At 40.5% G+C, this 20,941-nt stretch overlaps 1 protein-coding gene across 3 annotated transcripts in view; it reads left to right on the forward strand.

Moving 5' to 3' along the window:
• lrch2 (leucine-rich repeats and calponin homology (CH) domain containing 2) overlaps positions 1–20,941 on the forward strand; it is a 47,719-nt gene that overhangs the window by 16,816 nt on the left and 9,962 nt on the right. Inside the window, exons 11-20 of one of the 3 annotated variants that reach the window (XM_049592325.1) lie at positions 764–868; positions 1,301–1,369; positions 2,969–3,031; positions 5,459–5,507; positions 5,665–5,805; positions 6,078–6,128; positions 6,243–6,306; positions 9,767–9,879; positions 18,933–19,070; positions 19,257–19,334. In XM_049592325.1, the coding sequence (XP_049448282.1) occupies positions 764–868; positions 1,301–1,369; positions 2,969–3,031; positions 5,459–5,507; positions 5,665–5,805; positions 6,078–6,128; positions 6,243–6,306; positions 9,767–9,879; positions 18,933–19,070; positions 19,257–19,334 (871 nt within the window). The remainder of the gene's footprint in view (positions 1–763; positions 869–1,300; positions 1,370–2,968; positions 3,032–5,458; positions 5,508–5,664; positions 5,806–6,077; positions 6,129–6,242; positions 6,307–9,766; positions 9,880–18,932; positions 19,071–19,256; positions 19,335–20,941) is intronic. The other 2 variants (XM_049592327.1, XM_049592326.1) reach the window with 2 other exon arrangements.

The following is a 20,941-nucleotide window of genomic DNA, read 5'->3' on the forward strand; positions in this document are numbered from 1 at the left end:
AATGGAAGAGAGGAGTTTCCTGATGGCAGCTTTTTCAATAATGAGTCACGAGTTGACAGGCTGTCATAAGGCTGAATAATTAAAAACAAAGAGTATGCACAGAGGCCTTCTGCAGCTCTTGAATGATGTATCTGTGAAAATACTGCAGCACTAAAAAGCAAAAAAAAAAAAGGTGTTTGTAGATATGTGAGCAAAGGTTTTCTACAAATCAGGAGACGCAGGCTGAAAACACATAATCCTGAAGCACTGATAAGTAGCTAGAGTAGCTGAGTGCTCGATCCGTCAGCTAGATGGCGCACCCCTGATGCAAGCAGTTAGCTCCTTTCATCAGCAGCTGCAAATATACACGTGCCTCAGCTTGAATACTACTCCACTGTGACACTGACGAATCGGTTTGATTGACAGGTGTTGACCTTGTATGTAAACACTACAAAATCCACCAGCAGCTTTTATGAATACTCTCTTTGTGGGTTGTGCCAGTTTAAAACATCTGCAAATATTTTGGGAGGTTTACAATGCAAAAAGTTAGACAGCGATGTGCGGATGTGATTTATTTCACCTCAACAAGAAACAAATATCACATAGTCAAAAAGGTTAGTTTATATTACAGGATTTACCCACCACACGCGAGGCTTTAGTGTTTTGACAGCTGTATCAAGGCTTTCTGAGTGATTATGTTGCTGCCAAATGTTTAAACGAGGGAGTCAAATAGGGTTGTGGGGTTTTGTGACAATAGTAACTCTGATTCTGAACTTTTCCCCAGCTCTGACAAGGAGCAGCTGGTCGAGGAAGAGGACGATGAGCTGAAAGAAGTGCTGGATCTGAGGAAGATTGCTGTCCAGCTTCTGCAGCAGGAGCAGCAGAATAGGTGTGTGGCTCTCGCTTTTCTTGTAGTGATGTCACAAAAAGCCATCCCACTCTAACCGAATCACTCTGCACTGCCATTAGTTTTGATCTCTGTTCTGCTGCACTGCGAAAACGCACCTCTTTCTTCTGTTACTTCCTCCTCACTCCTCTCAGGAGAGATTGTTGTTTAATTGTACAACCCGTGAAATCCTCTCTCATCTTATCCTCTCATCACATCTGTGCTCCTGTTCCTCAATAACCAAACAGATGTTCTGCCTGACATCCCCAAATATGGCTCCATCATCACCATTTTACCACCCTAACCCCCCCAAATCAAACTGTCATCAGCATTACTTCACTCACTCTCTGTGCACTCTTTTCCCTTCCTGACTATCTATTGTTCCCTGCTTTCTCCCTCAACTCAACCGCTGCACATTTGATATACGGCTTCTAGACGACGGTCCTTAATTTGCAGAGCAGAGAGTCTTATTCACAGACGGAGAGTGACCGGCCGAGCACACAGGTAGGTGAACTTTCTTTAACAGCATTTACAGGTCAAGGCTTAAAACTAGAGGAGGCCAAGTCTTTGGAGTCATGACCCCACAGCTGATCTGTTTCTTCTCTCAACTCTCTTAAAATTCTACTTTTATTTATTATTCATGTGGTCATTTCTCTTGTTTTTATGTCTTTGCAAAGCACTTTGTAACTGGTTTTCATAGATGGCATACAGATAAAGTTACTGTTTGTCACACAGTTGATAACCAGTGGTTGTTTCAATCACACTGACACGGTATAAGGAATTTCAGCTGTTTCTATGCTTGAATTCATGAAAATATTCTTGTCATAGAAATGGATTTAGCTCTTTACCTGTGAGGCTAGTTTAAATCAGTGCTGTTGTTAAAATGAAGACTCATCGATAGGCTGTTTAAAACTTGACAAAATAAACTTTTTAAATGGGTCTAAGTGTATTTTACCTGTTGGAATGTTTGTTAATGCACTCGCTGACAAGGAAACTATAAAGAAGGAGCGGTCATCATGACAGTGATCGTGTTCAAGGAGCCAGACTGTCTGTCTGACTGTGTCAGGTCAGTCGGAGTCAACAGGGCAGTGCGGTAAATCTCAATATATCTTTGTTGTTTTAAGTTTGACTGAAAAATCCTTCCATCAGATTAAAAAAACACACTATCAGACACAATGGTGGACTCACAAATGCAGACTGAGATGAAATCCAAAGTTCAGGGTTTTTAATACAGTCAGGGTTAGTACACAAAAGGCAGTCAGCACAGGTAGAGGTAACCAAACCAACAGGCAAAAACTCACTGGTTTTAATACGAAAAAGGTCAATCTCATGAGGAATACATACTAAGGAGAACACTAGAAAGCTCTCATGAAGGCCAAGACAATCTAGCAGAGAACAAAGGGAAGACACAGACTTATATACCCTCGACAGGGGAGATAATGAGACACAGGTGGAAGCAATCAGACAATCAGGACGGTGGGAAACTTGACAGGACATGGGGAGGCAAATAACAGACTTTCAGAATAAAACAGGAAGCAGAACATCACATTCAAACCCTGACACTGACAGATTTTTTTTTTATCAAAATGTGTGCATTTCTTCTTTTTTTATTGGTCTCCAGACAGATCATGTCTCTGTCCAGCAGAGGCTGCGATGCGGCTGACGGATGTAATGTGTTTTGTTTTTTTTTTCATTTGAAGGTGAAACAATAAAGATTTTATGGGTTCTAGTGTGATTTGCAGTGCTCGCCCCAGTGACATCAAAGTCTGGGTCCTCCTTACTGACATATGACCTTTCCTTCTATTTTACTTTCCTTGGTAGCTGACAGGAAGTTGCAGGGACCAAAGCTGTCGCCCTAGCAACATATGAGCAATGAAACAACCCTTAAACAGACGCTCTTACTTACTGTCCCATCTGTTGTGCAGATAATTCCCTATTGTTTCTCAACTGGCAACATTTCCATTGAATTTGACTCAGCCCAATTGTTGCACAGTTTTGCATTTGTAAACATAGCATCCTGAATGACGCATGGCAATCCATGCATGTCATGTAACATGAGTCATCACCATTGTCACAGTTGTCACACCTGTCTCTTTTTTGCAGATTCTTGAGTCACTCTGGAAGCTCCGGCAGCAAGCCGAGGCCACCGCCTCAGACGGCTCGCAGGTATGCACTGTACCGCATTTTTAGTCCTGCTGAGGACAAGCACACATTTACAACAGGGCCCTTGTAGAGGGCGTGTGGTAAAGATGACCAGGGGTCTCACAGCGCTCCATAGCCTAAAATTTTCTAGTAAGGAGGGATTTTTTTTTTAAATTATCAGAGCTATTCTTAGCAAGGAAGGGACAGAAACTTTTACTCCAGTGAGGAAGTGTCACTGACCTTTTTGCTTGGTATGACACATTGTTTTAACAGATGTAAGTGGTTGTCTTGTCATGACTTTGTGAGCCTGCAAGGTGTGGATATCCAGTGGAAATGAACTGTGATTGTGAAAGAGTTGTAATAGTGTGATCCCTCTGCTGATGGATGGTTGAGACAGTTGAGACTGTTGCATTTTCCCAGTTGCGAATATCTTAGTGTGATCGTCGATGTCTGGCATTATAGTGTTACTGCATGAGAACATTGATGAGAACATTAATCCCTGCATGATCTGATCTGTAGCGTTCCACTGACTCACTGTCATCCAGTATTTGGAGAATATTTCTTCTACCTCTTTGTCTTTCTACCATTTTCTAGTCTGTTTAAGAAACTCTTGAGCTTTTTAAAATACCTGAGGGGTTAAGATGCTCTGTGAATAACTTTTACTTTTATTTTGATAATTTTCTCAGAATTTTGTCACAGGGAACAACTCTTAGTACAAGGAAGTTTTGTGAATACAGCCTCAGAAGCAATATATCTGCTTTGATTGTCACATGATGTCATTTACCTGTGCTCTTTGATCAAAAACTTGTGCCTCTGGAGGAATTGTATATTTTTCTGACTGGTTTTATGAAAAAGAGAGAGAAAAACATAGTAAAACATCAACTTCGGAGGCAAATATTTCACTTTTTTTCCAATGAATGATCTTTCCTGTAGTCTATAAATTCCTGAAAAATACAGTAATAACGGCCATTACAATTTCAAGGAGCTGAAGTTTTCATCCGTCCAATAGTCCAAAACTCAAAGCTCTAACATTCAGAATTGTATAAAGCAGAGATAACAACAGATACTCACATTATAAGTGATAAAACCAGCAGTGTCTGTCATTTTGCTTCATAAATGAAGATATTGTTGCTGTGTGTTGGACTAAGAGTCTCATCCTACTCTCTAATGTGTTATGTGTGAGCTCAGTCCTGCGTGTTCTTTAATGAAGCAATAGGAGAAGATATTCGGTCTCAGTTAATGTAGTTTATTAAGCAGTAAAGGAATAAAATTACAGAGCTCTGGGTCTCAACTTCACGTCCCTGATGAACAACAAAGGTGTGTCGGTTCACGAAGTCTGACCTCCTGTCCTTTCCCTGACCCAGTATATTTGAGCGTAACAGAGTGTCATTGTGCACGCAAGGCGTTGTCCTCTTCTCATTGGCAGTTCCACTTCCTCCTTCACCACACCACGCCCCTGCCTCGTGTTAATCTGACTCCTTCCCGCTGGCGGTGGGGGCGTGGTTCCTGTTTTGAAAGACAAGAGAACAACACAACTCCCTACACGTGCTGTACCTTACTATCTGTACATCACTTTCTATTCTTTTTACCATATATGAAACTAATTATCTAAGCATTGCGGTATGTGCTCCTCAGACTTCATGTCTCTTCCTCTCCTGTACTTCTCCACTTCTGCAAAGCAAACACATTCAGATCAGCTGAAATCATCTCAGTATTCTCATTGTTCACACATATAAAACTTATATAGTGAAACACAACTGATAGTAAAACACATAAAATCATTCTATTCCCAACATGTGATAAAATTAAAATTGACTGTAGGGTGGGTTTTGAGATGGCATTTGAAGAATGTTTTGCTGTCAGACTTTCCAATGTGTGGAGGTGGGGAGTTTCAGAGCCTCGGGGCAGTGCACTCGAAAGCCCTGGCACCCGTGGTGTTGAGGTGTGAGATGGGAATGGTCAGGAGACCAGCAGAGGAAGAGTGAAGGGAGTAGGAGGGGGTGTACTCTTGGAGAAGGTCAGAGAGATAGGTGGGGGCTAGGTTGTGCAGGACTTTGAAGGTGAACAGCCAGTGTAATTTGATGAGGATGAGGATGGGGGTGATGTGTTTGGATGATTTGGTGCGGGTAATGATCCAGGCAGCAACTTATGCCGCTAACCTTGCAATCCACTGGATCAGCCACTGGCTTTACTGGTCTTTACCTTCCAATGCCAGGGCTTGCAACCAGTGTGGACGCTAATATTCAGATATTACTCAGATAATATCCTGAATGTTCAGATTAATCGCAGGGCAGCTCTGTGGTGTTTAATTTCTGATTCTAATCAGACTTGAGGACATTGAGCCTCATGCAAGAATCACTTGGAAACAAATCTCAAAAATGTTTACAAGAGAGATACTTAGGTCCATAGTTTCTTTAAAGTCATCTGATGCTACTTGTGTCTTTATTCTAGTGCTTCTCTGGATGAAGGAAGTAGTGGAGCATCGGTGCTGAGTGGACAGGTACAAACTCCTTTTCTTCAAAGCAAACATACCATGAGTCAAAATGTCCCGAGTCTATCAGTTTCTTTGTTTATGCTCGTGTCTCCCACTCCTCTTATGATGTTTTCTCTCTGGACGGATGAAGAGGATGATTTTTATTTGATGTGCTTGCTTACAGCCTTCTTCCTCCTGCTCCTTTGATGGCAGCCTGAAGACAGATCAGTCAGACTCAGAGCCAAAGTGGCCCGAAGTCCCACCAGTCCTCAATCAGAATGAAGATCGCAGGCGGAACAAGTACCTGAGAAAAGATTATCTGAAGGTATGAGCGTGCACACGGCTCCCCATAGCCGCAGCAGTCTAATTTATGGTTACTTTGATTAAAAATAACACAGTGAAAAAATGTAGGATGATCGTAAGTCATTCTTTTATAATGAGTACATCAGAACGATGTCTACGAAACAGACAGTCAACAACACAAGTCTCCTCAAGTTTGCATCGTCAGACACCCATTCAAGCAGACAACACAAATAGAGGTTAGCAAAGTAATTGGTGTCAAATCGTAAAAAGAACATGTCTTTCCTTTCCTGACAGTATAAGTGTCAGAGTGCTCGGAAAAGCTCCAGTGGGAACGATGACTGTGAGGTGAGTTTAAGAAACTTCCTATGTGAATAAACATCTAAACATCATAGTATTTCAAAACATCTTTCAGTGCTAAGACAGTGCCTCATTCTGGTTTCATGAATGTTGTGTCTGCAGGAGGGCTTGCGCAATGCCGATTTCAGCACCACTCTGACAGTGTTTGGACTCAAGCCCAGATCAGGTAACGTGGTTGTTGAATGACACTGTCAACTGTTTGGCTCCATGTTTTTCCTTTTCGCTACAGTAGTAATCACGGAGCTGAAGTTTAAAAATAGTCCCCTACAGGGTTATTGTCTTTTATATGCAGTGGGAATGTAGGATATCACCTCTCCATGTGCGTGAGGAAGTTCACATCAAGCGTGACATCAAGTCCAAGCCCTATGTCCTCTTCTGAAGAGATTTCTGACGATTATAAAGACATGGATACAAGCAAGGATGTAAACCCTTAAGACTTGATAAATCCAGACACTTGAAGCTGGAGTGCGGGACTTTAACATATTAATGACTGCTACATGCAAGCCCCTGCGAAACAGGTTTACACAATGCTAATTAAGCCTATCACTGTCAGGGAAAGCATTTTCTGTTCTGTGGTATACTGGAGTTGTGGTGTCTGTGGCGACTTTCCCATGCTGGCACACAGGAAATATCTCATTTCACATGAATCAGCCAGAGCTAAAGGGGGCAGGAGAGGGGAGGAAAACACAACAATGGAGCAGCAGCTGGGAGTATGGCGAAAACTGTTGCGGAAAATGTGTGTTAGATGGTTCAAATAAAAAACTTTGTATTCAGAGGATAGACTAAAGTCAAAAAAGACTTGAAGGGAGTGCTCCTATGGGCTCCTATGGGAAGATGTGGTGAGCTCACCTGTATGCATACGTCATAAGCATGCGTCGACAATGTTTGTGTTATTACTCTCACTGCCAGAGGGGGGAGACAAAAGCTCCATGCTCAAGCTTTAAGTTTTTTTTTGTTTGTTTTGTTTTTTCCCCCAAAATTTTATATAACAGGGACGATGTGTTATAAACATTAATCTCGAATCACAAGAAGAGATGCATAACACCAGATTTAGCTGACAGCTAGTTTCCATCCAACAACAAATAAACAAACAAACAAACAAAATAAGTTAACAGACAGTCAATGTTAATTGCTGTCCCCTCACAGTACAACATCAGCACGGCCGCACACAGTCACAACCAACACATTTACTGTAACAGCAACTTGCCAGATCTTGTGGCTCTGTTTGATTGCTCCGAGGTGAGCTGAATGAATTTTTTAAGTGGGCGAGGTGCAGTGCCATGGACGATTTTAAAAACCAGCCGTAGATCGGAATACATCACGAAGTTCTCAAAGTTCATCATGTTATGTTTAGCGTGTATGTTACAGTGATGATACATTAGCGTTTTCTTATCAAATGTTGTCAGCGCTTGCTTGTAGAGTGATACAAGTGGCATAAGAGTTGTACGATTTGTTTGGGACCAGCAAGTTATACAATATGAGAAGTAGGACAAAATCATAGCATGCAAAAAGGTCTTAGCTGCCTCGTCTGTGAGAGGGTTTCTTATATATCTAAAAGTAACTAAGTAAAAGTGTAAAATTAGTAAAAAGCAAAACATATTTATGTAAAATCTACCTCATTCATTTGCTGTCATTGAGTCTCTCTCTCTCTCTTTTACTAAGGATACCTTCAAATCAATGGGATGAACTGAATGAGTCTTTGTTAGGTCCAGTTAGCCTCCACTAATCTAAAAAAATCAAAATGAAGTTTGCATAAACAGAGAGGCAGTGATCCATTTTAACCCAAGGCTCATAGCTGAAGCCAAGTTTTTTTTTTAGGTGGAGTCCCAGTATCCCTTCTCTGGAAGTGGGGAAGGTTTCTGAGGAACTGTTGATCTGTTCTTTATCGGTGCATTAGCAGTCAAGGACAAGGTGAAACAGGATTCATGTCTCTTCCTGACACGCTTTATTTGGGTGCATGAGTAAATCTTGTTTCAGTGCCCAAAAAAGTCATGGAAATGTGTTTTTATTGTTGCTGATTATAGCTATCTGTAGAAACAACAGTATTCAGACACTTGACTAAAGTAAAAGTGTCAATGAAACACTGTAAAAACATTCCATTGCACTTACAAGTCCTGCATTGAAAATGTTATTTATGTTATTTATATGTGAGCATAATCATAGTACTCAATTACTCGTGCACTCATTTGCAGCTGGATGAGTTGCAGCTAATATTTTAAGTTTGATACAAGGCTGCAACTAATGACAGTCTTCACCATGGATCCATCTGCTGATCATTTTCTCCATTAATCAATTTGTTATTTGTTTTGTTAAACTTAAAAAAAAATAGAGAGTAACTCCATGACAGTCAACAAGAACCAACTGCCATTGACCAGTGCCATTGCCTTGAGGGGGTTTACTTGGTCTGCAACGGTGTTTGAGTGGGTGGAGCACATCCACATGAATGCCAGGATCCAAGGTTTCCCAGCAGAACAGTGAACTGTAACAAAATGATCCATGTTATTCACTTAACCCACCTGTGGGTTTTAATGTTTTGGCTGATTGGTGTATATGTAATGTGTATTTTCATTGCAGGTTTGGTCTTAAAATTCATAAAAGGTGGTATTAAAAAGGTCTTAAAAAGTCTTAAATTTAACTTACCTGTAGACACCCTGGATTAAATAAGTCTGCAAATCCCCACTTTTAAGAGGCTGAAACTGTGAAATGTTTGGCATTTTCTCTTAACGTGATTAATCTGTTTTGTTGCAGAATTGCTTTAAAGGTTCTGTATGTAATATTCAGAGCAGTAATACAGCAGCAAACCACTATTTGTTATGTAAAAACAGAGAGGAGTAATGGCGTCATGACCACAGAATGACATCAGGCTCCCTCTGTGTGGTTTGTTGCAGTGGACTGTCCAGCCATGCGTGCATGTTAGTGCAAGTGTGTATACCAGTAGTTCATTGCTGCCACTTTGCACTGCACTTATACTCTGGTTATAGCTTATATCAGGATGGTGTCACCACAGATGCGTAGTGCCCACCCTCTGTTTCCTCCCTGGTTAACACTGTTAGCTGTTTATGGAGTTAGCACCGTTAGCTGTTAGCCGCCGGCTCAGCCACCTCCATGATTGGAGTGCTTTCTGAATTTCACATTGAGCCTCTGTAATTGGCTAATTGTTCCATCTCCATTGTTATATAAAATGTTTGTATCATGTATTATTAGAAGCTAAGGTTTTAGAACTTAGTGAGCAAATGAGGAACAAGGATTTGTGTAGGATGCAAAACTTTTTACGAGAAGATTTGTAGGAAACACTCACCCATATTCTACAAAATTAAGATAAAGTATTCGGAAGTATTCGTCACATCTCAACCATTTTTTTATAGGAGATAAAGGCAAGATGCAATCATATTTCTTGGTGACATCACCCTTTTTTCAGATAAGAAAGATAATATCAAGGTATCTTGGATATTATCAAATGGCTTTGGTTTTTGGCTTTACAAGAGATTTTCTTTTCGGCAGACTTTCCAGGAATGAAAGGTGCCTGTCTGTTATGACCTGAAGTAGCTTTGCCAGGAATGTCAACAGTAGCTGTTTCTAGGATTCTGGGTTATCTGGAACTGAGCACGCTTCATTTATTTTTTCAGCTTTCACCAGAGGAAGCCGCCAGGAGTACAGCTCGACAGACCCCAGTTTCACCATGAGGAGGAAGATGGAGCACTTGAGAGAGGAAATGGAGCAGATTGGACTGTTACGGCAGGTCAGAAGCTTCTGGGCTTGTTTATGCTTTTGCATTTTGCACAAAGCGCTGAGTCATTCGCAGGCCGAAGCCTGCCAGATCCTGCTTTTGTTCCAGTGTTTATACCTTTAAGTGAATAAGTGGTATCTAATACCAGAGGAGTGTGTGTGTCCACTTGGTGTCTGACAAGTTGAGGCCCTCTGCACTGTGTATCAGCCCTATGACTGACTTAGTTTGCCTATGCAGTACAGTATATTTTGTGTTAAGTTAAACTTGACCATGACACCTCATCACCATGCTGCTGCTGCCAGTTTCTCCTTAATTAGAGAGCTGCCCTTTTTGGCACTACCAACCCTGCTGTCACGGTTTTTGTAGAGATGGTTTTACAGCTTTGTACAAGTGCCACATTTTGTACTTTTTAGTATTAAAATGAGTAGTGTTTAATAGTACTAGGAGTAATTCTTCGCAGTTGCAGTAGTAGTTAATGTAGTATTAAACTCTGTTCTCTCTAGCTACATTATGAGTAGCAGTAAAACCTGCTGCCCATAAGCACTAACAGAAAGAAGCCTTGTTAAAGGAATACTTTACCCACAAAATGATTATTGTATACCATTCGTCATGTCATGTTACCTTAAATTTATAAACTTTCTTGTCTTGCATGCCTCCACAGAAATGAGGGAACATATTGATTTACTGATTGATTGGAGACCATGTTAAACAGCAGCAGGACTATATCAAAACATCTGTTTACAAACTCTCACACAACTGGTGCAGTATAATCTAAGTCTCATTTATTCATTTGTATGCTCAGTACCTCCCAAACACATACATTTTTTTGCTAAAAAACTTGGGGTTAGAGTCTGGGTTAGAGTATTTGAAGAAAGCATTGATAGGTTTCACTTTCAGTTCACTTTTAAATAGTAAGGTTCCATCCATCCATTTTCAACTGCTTATCCAAAGCCAGGTCGCAGAGCAAACGCAGGCAAAGCATTCCAGACGTCCCTCTCCCCAGCGATGCTTTCCAGGTCCTCCTAGGGAACCCTGAGGTGTTCCCAGACCAGACGAGATATGTAATAGTAAATAGTAACGCTTTGGTTAAAATGCGTGTTTCTGAAGTGCTGAGCAAATGACTGGATAAATAAGACTTGGGTTATACTGCATGAGTTGTGTGAGTTTGATAAAGTTTTGCTGTTGCTTAACGTGGTCCCCAATCAATTCATCAATTAATTATTTTCTGTGGAGGCAGACGAGAAAAAACAAGTTTTCTTCATGAGTTCAAGTTAACATGGCTTGACTAATTGATTTACAAATGGTCATTTTGTGGTTTAGGTTTTCCTCCAAGGCCCTTTCAGACACAGCATGATTCCAGTTGTGCATGCTGCTGGGTTCAGCACACATTTAACTAGGTGTTCAAGGAAGTATCAGTGGAGTTGATAGCGAATTTTCAGAACTTCTAGCAGCACTGCATCATTTTGTTGCCAGCAACAAAGAAAATTATAAAAAAAAAAACCCTCCCTCTTTACCTCAGAAAAGAAACAGCAAAAGGTCTGTAGAGGTCTTTGTAAAGCAAAAAACAAACCTAAGCTATATTCATCATATAGGCTACACGTATGCCTCCATACATGCTTCGTGTTGATATGCCTACTTGGTTGGAAACGTGTTTCCAAGACGGGGCCATTGTAGCGTTGTGTCTGAAAGTGGCCCTTAGGCTGCCAAGTCTTCTTTTAGAGGAGGAGATGTTTTGTGAATAGCTGCCATTTTCAGACAGTGAGCTGACACAAGTGACAGGATAATTACATAACGCATCTGTTGTATAAGACTTTATACTCATGTGTGAACATGCAGAATTCACATTCCAATGCGTTTATCCTTCATACATTCACCCACATGGTCAATAAGTATGTGCTTAATCTGGAGTTCCTAATAACAGATGAGCCACTTGAACCACTTCAATTCTCATTTATTGTATTTTCCATTTTACACTATTTGTGGCACTTTGCAATTATTAAAGTGCACTTTCTTGTAAACGAACAAAAGTCAGGTTCACAATCAGTGCTACTCACCAAAGCTCATTGTTTGTATCCTCTGGCTATCACAAACATGTTGAGTGCATTTCCTTTCCATAAAACAGTTGCATTCTTAAGTATTTTGAATCCATCATTGTTTACATTCATGTTTACTAGTTGGCAGTCTTCTTCTTCTGCGTATTTGTTGGCAGATGGCCGCATGTGTTGGTGCATTGCTGCCACCCTTTGATCAGTGGAATTCTGTATCCACAGGATACCTTTACCATGCGGACTTTAATATCATTGAGTGATTTAAAACACCGTCTGATACAGCCTTCAGCTACAGCTCACTTGGTTGAAGTTTAAACTATATATAGAAGTATATATATCAAACAATTTTTATGTGTATCATATTTTACTGAAATATCAGTTATTTGTTTATGCATTTGGCTCTTAGCACTGTATTTGCCAGGTACAGAGTTTAAGGATAATAAATGTCAACATAATAAAAAGTTTGAACAAACAATGGGCAGCCATGGGTGGAGTTTAGGATGCTTAATTGACTACAAATAAGTAACGACCTTGTCATTGATGGTGCTATCTTTTCCTGCGAGAAAAGGACAAAGACGATATTTGGCCTAATTCACCAGCTGAAGAAGAATTTTTTTCTTGAAACCCACTTGTGCTGTTTTCCCGAATGTTCTATCAATGTTTTCTTATTTGGGATTCGTTCTTAGGTAAGAACAGAATCTGAGCACACCTAAGCACTCTTACACACACTTTGCGCTGACATGTTTGTGCAGAATGATAGGTTGTTTTGTTCACTTAATGATAGGCTTTATGGCGGCATAGTGGTGCAATGGTTAGCATTGTCACCTCACAGCAAGAGGGCTCCTGGTTCAAACCCGAGTTGGAGGGTTCAAATCCCGGGGTAGGGGAGCCCCCCCATGTGCGAAGCTTGCATGTTCTCCCCATGTCAGTGTGGGTTTTCTCCAGCTTCCTCCCACAGTCCAAAGACATGCACATTAGGTTAACTGGTGACTCTAAATCGAGCTGGAGCCTATCCCAGCTGACACTGGGCGAGAGGCGGGGTACACCCTGGACAGGTTGTCAGACTATCACAGGGCTGACACGTAAGACAGACAACCATTCACACTCACATTCACACCTACGGCCAATTTAGAGTCACCAATTAACCTGCATGTCTTTGGACTGTGGGAAGCTGACGCTGACACAAGGAGAACATACAAACTCTGCACCAACACCACTGTACCGAAGAAAAGCATTATGGTCTTTTAAAATAAACACCAGGCCTCATTAACACTTTAGTTCACATCAGATAAGTAAGTAAGTAAACTTTTATTGACATAGCACCCTTCATCGTACGTGTACACAGAGTGCTTAACAGTACAAACAATAAAACCACAGTTCAATCAGTCACAATAAACGTGCAACTGAAACATTCAAGAAAACATACACACAAGGTATATGGCAATGCAAGGTCAGTGCATGTAGAAGCATGGGAACTATGCCATCTTATAACTAGTTATTGATCATCTATAAAATGTCAGACGAAGCGGGCGAGACAAAAAGTGACAGAGCAACATTCCGACTAAGTTACTGATAATTTACAGAAAATTGCTTGACATAATCCAGCTTCCTTCTCACCTTAGTACCCCCCCCCCTCTCTGTCCCTCTCTCAAGCACATACATGCAGATCTTGTAGAGCGCTATGGCGCCAGTCTCTGTCCTCAGTCCTGACAGTTGTGCTACTGTAATGTGGAACATTTGCAGGCTTGTTGTTTCAACAAGATGTAATTTAAGCATCCCATGTAGCATTTTATGTGCTATTTTATATCAACTCCTGAGGCTACTAAATCTGATACTTTGTTTGGCATGCAGCTTGAAGCTATTGATGTTTTTTTTCTACCCTTTTTAGAGTTTCAGATGGGCATTCTTCACTTAATTCTCTCAATTTTTGTTCTTCTGAATGCCCTGCGGCCTTATGCCCTTTATTGGGGATCAGTGGAGTGTTAACCTATGCTGATTAAAATCAACTGGCACCTCCGTTAAAGGTTTTTTTGGGGGGAGTTTTGTCCTAAGGACAGAGGGATGTCGTATGCTGTAAAGCCCTCTTAGGCAAATTGTGATTTATGATACTGGGCTTTAAAAATAAAATTGATTGATTGATTGATTGATTGACCTGTTTTCAACTTTTGAAGACAATGGAATTCATCATTTTAAGAAACAATTCTGGGGTTTAAGAACATGTCATGAAGCTGACTTACTTTTCTTAGGTCCTTTCTTAAGAACAAATTTAAGAAAAAAACATAGGAAGCAGGGGCGATTGCTCTGAGACAACAAAGGAGGCTGAACTTCCCCTAAAATTGCATAGAAGAAATGGTCAAATATGCACTATTGAATTTACATTAAAATAAGAATTTACATTGCATTAAATGTGCGCTAGGATGCATTTAACATCATGACTATGATGTTCTAACCTCAGCTGTTTTTCAAATGCGACCTCCCTGTCATACATTCTCGTGTCAGCACGGTGGACGCGGAGCCTCCAAGAATTCCTATGAGACAGCGCTGGGCAGGTTTTTTTAATGCAGCAAAGGGAGACAGTCATTGGATAAATACGACAAAATTGTCACTTCCAGGGAGGTTCAGCTTCCCAGGGACCTAATGGAGCGGTAGGCGGGAGAGGACGCTCAGTGGTATGCATGATGTTTGGAGTAATTGTCTAAAAGGCTGAACCCCTTTGTGATTCGCATTTCGAGCTCAGTCCCATGCGGATATATATGCAAGTGGCAAGCGGCGTCCGGAGTTTCTTATTTCCATAAGCGATATAGCTCATTTTCACCACAATTCAGGTGTTTAAACCCATCTGAAAATCTTTGAGGTGTGTGGTTCTGTGGCATGAGTGTGATTGAAAAACAGCTTAAATCAAATGTTCCTTTTATAAGTTACTGCCTCGCTACAATATGACAAATTTTATGATGTAAACTTAAAGTGAACTTCCCCTGTTTGAAAGACCAGCAGTTGCCACTGGTAGCAAGGCACTGTTGAATGAGGCCCATTATGCGGATGAGGAAGAGTAAGAATAACTGGATGAACCGCATTATTGTCAGTGGCATTTAACCTAATTGGTCTGTCTCATATCCTGGTGCCAATATCTTCATGATCTCTGTGAAAAAAGTCAAGCTTAAGATCTGAAGCATCACACCATGAAGACAAAAGGGAAGGCAAGTTGACATCCTAATCTGGATTGTGCAAAATAAAAAAAGATGAGTGAAGCTGAGTGTCTGCTTGCAAGTTGTCTGTACAGAAATACTGAAGAATCAAACTTTAACCAGCAAGATAGAGACTGTTGGACACACCTAAACCGTGTGAGTAGAAGAGCATGGTGTCCTTGGCTTAAAACCAAAGGTAAGCAAAGATAGGAGACGGAAAACAGTTGGAAGATAAGATTTAGGGTGTCCCAGATTGTCTAGAAGAACAAGGACAGAGATGTGACATCATGTGCTTGGCAAGACCAAAGAACCAATAGAGACCTCAGTGGCATGTAGCTCACTGAGTCAATGACACGAACTTGAAATCACTTGATGTAATAGGTAGCTGTGTACTTTGTGCTCGACATGATTATAAACAACCAGATAACATCACACCAGTGACAGAAAGGACACAAAGTGGGAGGCTGTTTAATAGTTGACAGCAGCAAGGCAAGGAACGTAAGGCATGCACAGGCATAATAGAACAAATGTTCCCTTTACTAGGAAACCAGCCACTGACGTCTTTTACAATCAGTTAGGACACCATCTGTGTTGACTAATAATAATGCAATGTGGAGAACTTCTTAGATGCAAGTGGCAGTGTTCAACATTTCAAGGCCTTTTTGTCCATGTTGGCTTAAAAGTCTTGACCTTGACCAAGACGTGAGGTCGTGACTGAGTGAACTTTCTGTCTCAATCAAATCATTGTCATGGCTTGTGAGAGATTACACAACTTTGCGTTCCCAGGAAAGTGTTCTGGATGGAACTACAGTGGAGGTCAGATTACACAAAGGAAAGTGCAGAGATTCACATTTAGAAAACACCATGCTGAGCAGAACAACCCCTTGTCCATCAACTTTATGGAGAAAGCCAGAAAGAACCTACCACGTCTCACATCCTGTGCCTGCCCCTCGTTTACTGGCTTTCGATGACAAACACACAGCATTCATTGGACTCTGCCTAACTAGCTGCAGGACCTGGACTTTGCCCTCATGCACCCTCATGTACAGGAACAAACAGGCTCTCTTTTACTGACAGATAGTCTTGCAGCACCAGCATTGATAGATGATACTCTGCGGTACATGATTCCTGCTACTTTGAGAATGCAATCAGCAAGAACTTTTGGGCGCTACAAGATTTTGAGACAGATTCAGCTGAATTTAGATATGCCTTTGGCTTCTGAGAAACGTATCAAGTTCCCATTTATGTGTAAAATAAATATGGGTCATTTCCATATTTCCATTTAGAGATACAACATATGGGAGGGGGGAAATTTATACAAATATTCATTTGACGAAAAAGGGCAGAGACCAAAGCCAAGTTGGAGAGAAAGAGTGAAATGGTGAGTGAAGATGACTTTTGTCAGTCTTCAGTAATAGTTCAAACAATGAAAACACTTCAGCAGTATCAGTAAAGAATATATGAAGTAACTACAGGAGGTCTCCATCTGTCACCACAACAGCACAAAACTAGACCATTTGAGTATGTTAGTGAGTATGCAATATGTTGAGTATGAAGGTTTATTCTTAATCTTAGAAACTGATGAAAAATGAAGCTTTGCATTAGTTCGTGTCACACACCAATCACAGCCCATTCCCATTGCACTCCCCTGTGCTAGTTTAGCATGCTGCTTGTCTGATCCAGGGAGCATCTTAAGAGTGGAGCCGTCAGCACCAAGTATAACTGTATCTCCATTTGTTGCAGTAAATGGTTAAATCTATGACAATACAAGCTAACCTTTAAGATGTTAACGTCTGTATGACAATAGGCCCATAAATGTCTATCATAGTTTGAGCAGTTTATGTTTGTAAGGGTAATCACAGAACTTGATTTGTACGGAGCGTCTTCCATGGCGAACACAATACGGCGTTGCACATGGTCAGTAAGTCAGCATCGATGCAGGTTCACTGTCAGAGGGTTTTAAAACTCACTTAGACTCCTCACTAGTTGGTTTGGGATGGCACTCAGTGTGGCTGACCCCCCACGTGAACGTGGAATGAAGTGAAAGTGGGTAGGGAGACGGTGTAGGGGATGGTTTGGGAAAGGCCCTCTGTGTCCTCATGTCAGAACATCACATTTTGGGTTTACTTGACTTCCGCATTTGTGGACACTTTTTTTGTGCCATCTAGTGGTAGTAAGAGCACAATATACCAATCCATGTAAAAACAAGATGGCAGCCATCCCTGCCAAGTCAGTCTGCAGCCGATCCTGACACAAAACTGGATAAGGTCCAAAACCTGATCAGATGTTATAGTTGAAACTTATTTATTTATGATTAATAATGTTTGCAGTTTGATATGGCAGCAATGGACCTTATTGTTGTCTCGTTCGAGGGTAATGAGACTTTAATATCGCTGACAATATTTAGTTTGCATACCAAACAGAAGTTCGGGTCACAGGAGGATATGTGAGTGAAATAAAACGTTAAAGTGTAGGCCATAGATTTCTGGTCCAAGGAGATTTAAAGTTCCAAGAATCCACAAAAATCTCCCATGTTCATTCAGTCACTGTTTTTTTGTTGAGCTGACAACATCAGGCTATTTGACTAAGACTTCCTCACAATGTATAGCCCTAGTGTTGTCACAATACCAAAATCTTTGTTTCGGTACCCATACCAATATCAATTTCGATACTTTTCGATACTCTTCGGTACTTTTCCTAAGGAAAAGTCCTTTTGGATACAAACCTTTAGAACAATAAATAGTAGGGGTGTAACGGTACCAAAAACATCATGGTTCGGTAAGTACCTTTGTACGAACGTCATGGTTTGGTAACTCAAATGTTCCACCAAGTTTGTGTTGTCTTGTATTGTCTCCCTTTGCAAGGCAGACTTTCTCTTGTCTTTTTGCATGTGCGCCAGCTGCGGGTGTTGATACAGGTGTTGTCTCCCTTTGCGGGGCAGACTTTCTCTTGGGCCAGCTGCGAATGTTGATACAGGTGTTGTCATACACACCACTTGTGCAATCTGTGCTCTAATAGGAACAAGAAAGGCGTTTTCGTGCATAAATTAGTAAAATAAATTAACTAAATTAATGAATTGAATCAATTTCAAAGTACCAGTATTTTCCAAATGCAGTATAGTACCGTTTGGAATACTCTAGTACCGTGGTACTATTTTAGTACTGGTATACCGTGCAACACTATATAGCCCTCATCTTGTGGGAAAAAGTGCATGCATAGCACTCTCAAAGTGTCTTCTATTTAGCTAATATTTCACTCAAAGCCCAGAATAGACCTGTCTTGCAATTCATTTACTTTCCAGATATGCACACAATGTGTCTTTGAAAAGCCCAGCATCAGATCCTATTCAACAGCAGTTCATGCAAATCAAATGATCTGCAGCTTGGCTCGATTAAATCTGCAGAATTGGTGCTTGCCAAAAACATCAAGTCCTCAGGTGTATTGGAAGTACCTTGAATTCCACGAAATGCCTCAGGATTTTTTTTTTCTTAAAGCAAAACACTTTTTTCTCTGGAAATCAAAATGATACTTAAAGATGTGAGATGGGATTATTAGTTTATATGATTGCATAAACAGCTTTTCTCACAGTATTTACAGTAGTGACATTATTTTGTAAACATGCCCAAATATGACTAACTCGTATGGTGCAGTGCAGGCCTGGACATTCTCTGCAGCTCACTAGCTGCACTGTTGGCTGCAGGGCCTTCATGGTAAATAGCGTCTGTAGAGGCGACAGAGCTCGATGTGAATGGTTTCATTAAACGAAATAAATAAAACTCCTTTTGTGTTCTGGGACAGTGATTTCATGAGGTCGTTGTTAATGTGTTTGCAGAACATCGAGTCCAGACTGAAGGTGTTGCTCCCAGATGATGTTGGAGCTGCTCTGATGGATGGGGTCGTCCTTTGCCATTTAGCCAATCACATTTGTCCTCGGTCTGTCGCCAGCATCCATGTGCCGTCTCCTGCAGTGGTAAGCAGCAGGGAGTTTTTTATTTTGAATGACAGATATCACTTTGTGATGATAAATGAGCTTTCTCACTCTGTTAATAATGATTTGCAGTGTTGTCTGCATGACCAACAGTAACCACACAATGTCATGAAATGTTTTGTGTGGTCTGCTTTGAATGTCTAACATGATTTATATTGTGGCCTCTAGCCAAAGCTTAGCATGGCTAAATGCCGTAGGAATGTGGAGAACTTCTTGGATGCCTGTAAGAAGCTGGGTGTCACACAGGTAATAATATCATATTACATATAATATATTAAAAACGCAGTTTACATTTACTTAATGTTTTTCTTGTTCAGATTTATGATGATAATTTAATAATGAGATCAACTAACAAATGAACAGTAATATTGCCTGACTGTACTAAATCTGCTGACTAATTCGTCTGGTTTGCACTGACTGATGGAAAATTTATTGCATGGCTAATGGAAAAAGCATTCATTTTCATTTTCTTTGGCAAGACCTGTCTGACAAATAAATATATCAAATTCTTATTACGATACAATTATATAGCGGTAAGTATTGAAAGGTCAGGGCTCAGCAACCTTTACTATCAAAAGAGCCATTTTTGGCCAAAAGATTAAATCTTAAAAAAATCTCTCTGGAGCTGCAAAACATATTTGAAAGCCAAGGGCTGAAATAAGGCAATTTCCTTTGACTGCTGTGCATCATAAAGTGTCACATATTTGTGAGTGCTGACACCTTCCTTTGCTATTTTGGGATATTTGGGTGGTCACTTGTTATACTATAAAAACATTTGAGTTGAGCATGGTAGTTCTTTTGAGCCTTATAATTAAAGAAACACAGCCTATTAAATCTAAATTAGCCCATTAAAGGGATAGTGCACCCAAAAATGAAAATTCAGCCATTATCTACTCACCCGTATGCCGAGGGAGGCTCTGGTGAAGTTTTAGAGTCCTCGCATCACTTACAGAAATCCGAGTGGCTAGCAGCACAACTGCACACCTAATGGCTGACGGCGACCCAGATTAAAACGTCCAAGAACACAGAATTGAAACCATAAAATAACTCCATACTGCCTGTCTGTAGTGATCCAAGCGTCCTGAAGCCCCGACATAAAAAGTTGCCAGGTGGTGGCTACTCTGCAGTGGGCTATTTATGATTATGTTGTGCTTTGACTTTGCAGCATTGGCGGTGAAAACATACAAATCCATCCACACATTATTATATTCTCTATGTCCCTTACTTTTCCTTTTTTGGATTTGTAATCCAGACAGTAGCTAGCTAACAAGGAACACTCAAGACTAGCCACCGCTACTGAGGTTTGGCAAAATTTGAAGGAAAAGGCACCAGGCCACTGATGAAAAACTGACATTTTAGTTGACGACATGTTGAAACATTTCTTGTATTATGTGAATAGGCTACACATTTAAAAATTAAGATGTTGAAAAAATAACTATTATTTATTTCTGTGTAATTTTTGTCAAAGCAACAGGGAGCCTCTGTAGAGGGGCTAAAGAGCTGTATGTGGCTCTTGAGCTGACCCCTGCCCTTGATATTAAATCCATATATATAGCCCTCTGAGGCTAATTGTGGTTAGTGATATTGGGCTTTATAAATAAAATTGAATTGAATGAATTCATTTGTGAGTAATTTCATGATCAGGTATTCAGTTACATAGAATGTTTAGATCCATACAGCCTTTTTTGCCTCCATAGTCCTGATGTAATTTGCCCAGGTATTGAGATACCTTTGATTTCTGCTGTCGACCAATACAATAGAGGTCAGTTATATATAATTTATGATGCTTGTGCACAAAACTCAGTTACAAATATCTCAAAACCAGCTAAAATAGATTATGTTTTTTGTTTGCT

This window comes from Epinephelus fuscoguttatus, linkage group LG12, assembly GCF_011397635.1.
Source record: "Epinephelus fuscoguttatus linkage group LG12, E.fuscoguttatus.final_Chr_v1".
NCBI lineage: Eukaryota > Metazoa > Chordata > Actinopteri > Perciformes > Serranidae > Epinephelus > Epinephelus fuscoguttatus.